The 6,744-nt window shown below is 43.1% G+C and overlaps 1 protein-coding gene across 3 annotated transcripts; it reads left to right on the forward strand.

The window, feature by feature from the left end:
• The first annotated feature begins 144 nt into the window (after positions 1-144).
• trim59 (tripartite motif containing 59) lies at positions 145-6,631 on the forward strand. Of its 3 annotated transcripts, XM_015041413.1 has the most exons (6): positions 145-743; positions 1,070-1,149; positions 3,243-3,531; positions 3,627-3,848; positions 3,937-4,146; positions 5,255-6,631. In XM_015041413.1, exons 3-6 carry the CDS (start codon positions 3,277-3,279, stop codon positions 5,867-5,869), a joined length of 1,302 nt encoding a protein of 433 aa, XP_014896899.1. In that variant the 5' UTR covers positions 145-743; positions 1,070-1,149; positions 3,243-3,276; the 3' UTR covers positions 5,870-6,631. The 3 variants fall into 3 exon arrangements, with proteins under 3 accessions (XP_014896899.1, XP_014896898.1, XP_014896900.1); XM_015041412.1 differs by having other exon boundaries at positions 145-1,149; XM_015041414.1 differs by having other exon boundaries at positions 145-3,531.
• Positions 6,632-6,744: the final 113 nt, after the last annotated feature.

Below are 6,744 nucleotides of genomic sequence, written 5' to 3' on the forward strand. Positions count from 1 at the left end.
TCTCGTTCCGGAACAGTTTGAGCCTGTGTGCGTTGCCATTTTACACATGTAGATTGTAATTTATATGTATATATATAAAAACCTTTTTTTACATATTTGTTAAAACTGTCACTTTGTGACTGTAAGGTATGTGACATAATCTGAGCACATGTCGGCTGAGTAATCAGCCGCCATATTCTGATTGCTGCAATCAGAATATGTTTGGAACATTGAACCTTCAGTACCTAGCATCATGTGCACCAAAGACAACATTAATGACATTAATTCTGCACATTATTCAAGTTCCACGAACAGGTCAATGTTTCGACTTGAAGTTTGATCATGGCTCGTTTTGTCACACTTATTCTGGTTCCTAAATGGGAACCATGATAAATGGGAACTGCGGAGGGGGGAACGTTTTCAGAAAATAATGCAATTGACGTAGAAATTCTTAATATACGTTGTGACTTTTATCTCCATAATGCATACCCAAGTAAAGATTCTTAATGGATAGGCTTCTTCACATAGCAAAGTGCCAAATAGTGCCACCGCTAGTTTCCAACTAAAACAGTTTCAAACGAGACGAGACGCTCCCTGATTGGCTAAACTGGCCGATTGACCGTTAATCCGCATGCGCATTATCGAAAATAAAAAATGGACACGGTCGGAAACGTATGCTCCGTTCAATATGTAATCGAAAATGGGAAGTTCCGAGTTCCAAGAGGGAGGGAGGTGCTATTCTGAAATTCGGCTCGTTTTAAAAGGTTTGTGTCCCGTCAAATGACATAGAATTGTACAACTTGACTGCATTTGTTTTGTGATTGAAAGAATATCGTGAAGATGAATGCAATGGTGCGCACCCGAAACGCCACAAAGATTAGCTCTGACTTCCGAGGCAAAATAAACGCAGCATATTATTCAAGGAACACCATAATGTACCTCTAAATTGATGCCTTTGTTGTTTTCAGTACGCTCCGAAAAATTGAGAAACGTTTTATACGTGAGCTAGTATTTTTTTTTTCTCACGTTACCTGGTTTTGGATGTTAACGCTGCTTCCGTGTTACGACCTCTCTATTTTGGAAATGCAAGTTTACTAGATGTGCATGAAAGCAGCACGAGAAGGAAGAGGAAAGGAACAGCAGTTGTGGATACTTTCCACTGAAAATAGGGTAAGTGTGAATGTTTTCTCCTAAAACATTTCTATATTATTCACATTTCGTTACCAAGCTGTAGACCACGGGGTGATTTAGCTGACTAATCACAAACCTGAAATAAGTTAACGTATGCAGTTTTGCGGATAATTAGAAGTGTTTCTAATTATCCGCAAAGGGTTACTGGTGGGAATTAACAGTGTGGTTAAGAAGGGGGGGGGGGGAAAGCAATATCTTTTATGTAAATGTCTTTAAACTGTGGTGTAGAGGAGGTTTGTGAGAAATAAAGATGTGGCTGTAAAGGCTATCCTGAAAATGCGATTAATGTTGAACAAAGCTTTGTTTATAACGCAGATTTATCCACAGCTGGACTCCTGCCAGCTGTTCAGATCAGTCCGGTGTTTGTTGGGTTGTGTGTTGTTTTTGGGGTGGTGGGAGCTGGCACTGGGCCTTTTATTGTCACTGTAGCTGCTGGCCGTAACAAGAGGAGACACTAAACAACATAACTGATCGAGGTAATATGAGCTAAGTGTTTTCGGCTGCCTTCTTGTTGCTAAAGCCAAATATTCCCAGGAACAAACTGGTGAATGTGGTGAGGCTTAGCTGCACATTTGCATTTAATTTTCTCTTTTGTAATCTAATCTCTGAATGCCTGGATCAATAAGTTACAAGCAACCTAGAGACACACACAGCTAATGATTTGGAGAGACCAGTTAAGGCAACAATCATATTTTTGAACAGTGTGAGGAATCCAGAGTACCCAGGAGAAAAAAAAAAACAAAAACACACATATGCATAGGGAGAACATACAGAAAGACCCCATGTCAATTTCTTTTTTTTAGCCAATAACCTTTTGGGAATCACCTTGTTGGAGCTAAAATACTACCTTATATCTATTTTTAATGTTGTTCATAGATTGAGCTAAAACAATAATACATATTTCCATAAGTATGCCTGGAAAAGCCTGAAAGTATCCCATTTAAAGTTGGTTCTAGAAGATGTCTGGCAACATCTGTGACTGGTCGGTTAATGAAGGATTCAATGAGCAGCTTAGCAAACAAAGACAAACAAACAAAACAAAAAAATCCCTGTCTAAATATCTACTGGGCTCAAAGGAAATCCTCCTCATAAAGGTCATTTGCTTTTTGTTTCCACCTGGGCTTTTTTTCCCCTCTAGGAACAAAAAGAGCGTTTATGCATGAAAAGTAAAGTCGTCTTCAGTCAGCCAGCCAGCTGACGCACTGCAAAGGATGGATATGGGCCAATTTCAAAACTGGACCTTTGTTTAAAATGTTGATATAACATATCATCCGTTGTAGCTGCCATTTAAAATTGCTCTGTTGCTAGAAGATGTCTGGTATGTGTAACGACAACACGGGCCCAACCCCTCAGCAGCTCAGCAAACAAGCAAGAACAAAAAAAAAACAAAAAAACACACCTGCTAAATCTGGCCAGGTGAGAGACAGAAGCATCCAAAGTCCTTGAGCAATATCAGAATGAGACAGTTTATAAATGTTACAGACATAAGGATGACTTAATGTTCTGCACAGTACCACATGTAAAAAGTGTGGAAAGATATTAAAATAATATAGCCTAGTTAATGTTCTGAAATCTAAAAAAACATGTTTGAAACCTGAAAATCTCAAAAAGTCAAGCAGAGTAAGGGTAAATGTGCCAAAACAGAAGTTTTTATGATTGAAAATAATAAAACACTGCATTTAAAACCCAGTTAAGAAACTTTAAAGGTTACTGCAGTTAAGGGAGAAATGCTTACAGGGTCAGCCATTTTGAAAATCATCACCTTCCTAAAGTAATGGCTCAAGCAATTTAGGCGAAAGAAAAAGAAAATCACTTTTGGCGACGGAAGTGACACTGTTTTGTTGTTTTCATTTTACCAGTAAAAATCAGAACCGAGCCAAAACCTACTCAACATTCTCACTGTTGTTTTACGAAGCAGCACATTTTGATTTTTTTCTTCTTTTTATTATGATTGTCAGCTTTGTATGACAAGTGTTTTAAATTGCGCCCAAACTCAGATTCTACTGATTTTACCTTTTACGTTTGTCTTTTTCCTCCAATCACACATCGAGTTCTTGAATTCCTCCCGGCAGGTGCGACCCCGTGGCGTCCCGTCCGCCTCCAGCGATGGACAGCCTGGAGGAGGACCTGACCTGCTCCGTGTGCTACTCGCTGTTCTCCGACCCGCGCGTCCTGCCGTGCTCCCACACCTTCTGCAAGAGCTGCTTGGAGAACCTGCTGCAGGTGTCCACCAACTACTCCATCTGGCGCCCGCTGCGCCTGCCCATAAAATGTCCCCACTGCCGCAGCGTGGTGGAGCTGCCGCCGAGCGGCGTGGACGCGCTCCCGTCCAACGTGTCTCTGCGAGCCATCGTCGAGAAGGTGAGGACGCGTTCGGGGTGAGATGTTCAAACTAAAAAAAAAAAAAAAAAAAAAAACGAAAAATTTTCACCCCGTTTTGCGCCTTGCCGTTTCAGTACCAGAGGGACAGCGAGCCGCGGGCGCCGTCCTGCCAGGAGCACTGCAGGCAGCCGCTCAACATGTACTGCGTCCAGGACCGGCAGCTGATCTGCGGCCTGTGCCTGACCGTCGGCCAGCACCACGGTCACCCCATAGACGACCTGCAGGCGGCCTTTGTCAGGGAAAAACCAACCCCGGCGCTGCTACTGGCCAGACTCTCAGAGCAGAAGTGGAGTCAGGTGGGAGGCGTCGGGGGGGCTCGAGTGGCCCTGTGGGTGTCTGTGGGGGAGAGAGGCTAAACCGTAACGCCGTCCCGCCGTGTTTCAGGTGTGTGAGCTGGGGGAGCAGCTGGAGCAGGAGAAGGCGCGCTGCGACGCTCTGCTGAGGCAGGACCGGCAGGAGGTCAACCAGTTTTTCGTGTCTTTAGAGGAGGTGCTGGCCAGGAAGAAGCAGGAATACCTGGAGGCTCTGAGCGAGGCTGCTGCAGAGGTGGCCGTGACCTACGACCCCCTCATCCACAGAGTCAAGGAGCTCCAGGTGGGTAAAGCCCTGCCACAACGAGCAGTCAGTCGGTTAATTTCATGACAAATTAAAGTTACGAGCGCGATCATTTTCATTCTGATGGTTAATGTTGTTTGTTGCGCAACTTTGTTCAGACATCCTAATTCATTTTACTTATGGTTTTGGTTATAAGTGGGTTTTAATTTTCTTTATTGTTTTTTAGTGTGGATATATAAAAGTGCCAGAGTGAAGTAATTTAGAGTTTAGGCGAACCTCCACTATGTCATTATCAGCGTATCACTTCAAAATGGCCTGGAAACAACAATATCGTTTATCACAATAATTTCTGTGACAATTTATCGTCCAGCATAATTTTATTCTGGTGACTGGCCTAGAAGATGGAGATGCAGTTTGTGGTCAGTAGGAGGACATTTTTGTTATTATTATAATTACTTTTTGTATCATCTAGCAATTAAAGTAAAGGAATCTTTTATCAAACCCACAATGTGATCATAGCAGGAAAACAGTCCTACGTTTAAAATGTTTTCTTAACTAAACAAATGGTACATTTATTGAGACTCTGGGACCTCTCGTGTCTGCAGATTGACGGAGAAGGTCAACAAATAAAGTTGATTTAAGTTTGATGAATCATTTCAGTGTTCATTTGAGCCATATATCTTTGGAATATTTTCAGTTTTCTGGGTTTTTATTCACATGGATCATGATGGAGTGCCCTCTCTAACAAGGAGAAAATGGCCCTCAGCATCACAGATCCTCCACCGTACTTGCCAACGTATAATTTAGATTAATGGATGGATGATTGAAAGTGGCCTTTGAAATACATGAAATATTAAAAATCAAAAAAACTATAAAAATCACACTGATTTTTAAATACGGTATTGTTCAGACAAAAATTGAAAATGAATAAAAAATAATGTTGCCAATTTTTGCCAATGATTAGGAAAATGCAATGAGAAATGTATTTATTTTAGTGCTTGTTACACATTTCTATGAACTGCCAAGAAGAGTTTAGAGAGTCAGAACATCTAAATTTTGCACTGATAATAAATCAAATCATCCACTTTTCAATTTATTTTTTGTTTTTAATGGTTCTGTGTTGCTTTAATTGGTTGGCTGGTCTCAGGAGGAGCAGCTGGACCTGGTGTCTCTGGGGTCGTCTGTGGAGGAGGAAGACTCCCCCCTGGTGTTTTTGGAGAAAGTCCATCAGTTCAGAGATCGGGTGGAGAAGTTCATCAGAACCCCGCTGCCCTCCGGGATCAACCTGTCGGTGACGCCGCGCGCAGCAGCCTACCTGCAGCAGAACTGGCCCGCAGTGACCATCAGCAGCCTGGAGCAGGCGCCGGTCCCCAAGCTGCGCTGCTGCACCAGATGTGATGGTGGCATCGGGACAGAGACCGAAGCAGAGGCAGAGCCGCCCGTCACAGCGGCCTGGGACCGGTGGCGCCAGCTGCAGCCCACCGCTTCCGTAGCTCTGCTGGGCCTGCTGCTGCTGCTGCTGGCGGCGTTGTGGGCCAACCCGGTCGGAGGCGCGTCGCTCGGGTTCTCCCTCCTTTCCCGCCTCAGTCAGCTGGCCCAGAGTCTGAGCGGCAGCCTCGTCACATCCGTGTGGGACACAATGGAGGCGGAGTGCGCAGCGATGGGGGCTGCAGTGCAGAGGTGGGGCTCGCAGCTGTCTGTGCTCAGAGACCGAGTCGTTCAGCAGGTGGCTGCTTTATTTAAAACGTCGACGTCTCGCTGAGGAAGGCTGAACTGGAAACCAATCTGTCTGAACGCGGTGCAGTCTCGTTTCCCCGTTCCAAAGAACCAAAACAGCCTCACTTTTGTTACTTTCTAAACATCTGCTCGTTCCGATTTTGCATTAACAGGTTGAAGTTTCAACATTTAAAAACCAAAACTACGTTGTGTTTTGTTTCTAAACAGCAACAGTTTTTTTTTTGTCTTTTCAGCAAAACAGGAATTTAATTAAGCCAGAACCTCTTCTGCTCATTTCCTGTCAGCACAGTTAGGAGATGAAGAGGAGAAATGCTGCAGCAGCAGATGTGCAGAAGGTTTTTTGTTCATTTCCTGAGTGTTTCACTCTATAATCACACATTATGTAGCAATATTCATTTTTGCTAAGTGTTACTTTCTTTTCATTATATTACTTCCGCTCATAATAAAAGAAGCGGGAACTTGCATCAGACTTTTCCATGACATTATGGGATACGTTGCATGTGGAACATATCACACTAGACTGTTTACAAGTAATGGACGAATGTGTTACATAAGGAGAGACTCCCAATCCGTGCCTTTAATTGTCCTGCCTTCCCATTTCCTCCAGGACCAGCACTTTTTTTTTTTTTTTAAAGGAAATGGTGCATCTCAACAACCTGCCTCAGAACAAAGTCCATCATGGCGCCTTGCTGGTTTGATGCAAACTGGGATTTTGAAATGTGGCAAAACCACAGCACACAGCCCTCTGAATCAAAATAAATGTAAACTGTAAAAATATGTTGTAACCTGTAGTTTTTTTTTGTTCTATATATGTTTTAAATATTTGATAACTAATGCAATAAAATGTGCAGAATTACATCTTTAAGGCTTCCATCAGACTGAAATCTGCATATTTCAGAC

This window comes from Poecilia latipinna, unplaced genomic scaffold (assembly GCF_001443285.1).
Source record: "Poecilia latipinna isolate Pla-1442-1.1 unplaced genomic scaffold, P_latipinna-1.0 Scaffold549, whole genome shotgun sequence".
Lineage (NCBI taxonomy): Eukaryota > Metazoa > Chordata > Actinopteri > Cyprinodontiformes > Poeciliidae > Poecilia > Poecilia latipinna.

Excerpts from the sequence above, each read along its gene's own strand:
- trim59 (XM_015041414.1), top strand. The coding sequence starts at position 3,277 with ATGGACAGCCTGGAGGAGGACCTGACCTGCTCCGTGTGCTACTCGCTG. Across the intron at positions 3,532-3,626 it reads TGCGAGCCATCGTCGAGAAG|TACCAGAGGGACAGCGAGCC; the intron begins GTGAGGACGCGT and ends TTGCCGTTTCAG. Across the intron at positions 4,147-5,254 it reads ACAGAGTCAAGGAGCTCCAG|GAGGAGCAGCTGGACCTGGT; the intron begins GTGGGTAAAGCC and ends GGCTGGTCTCAG.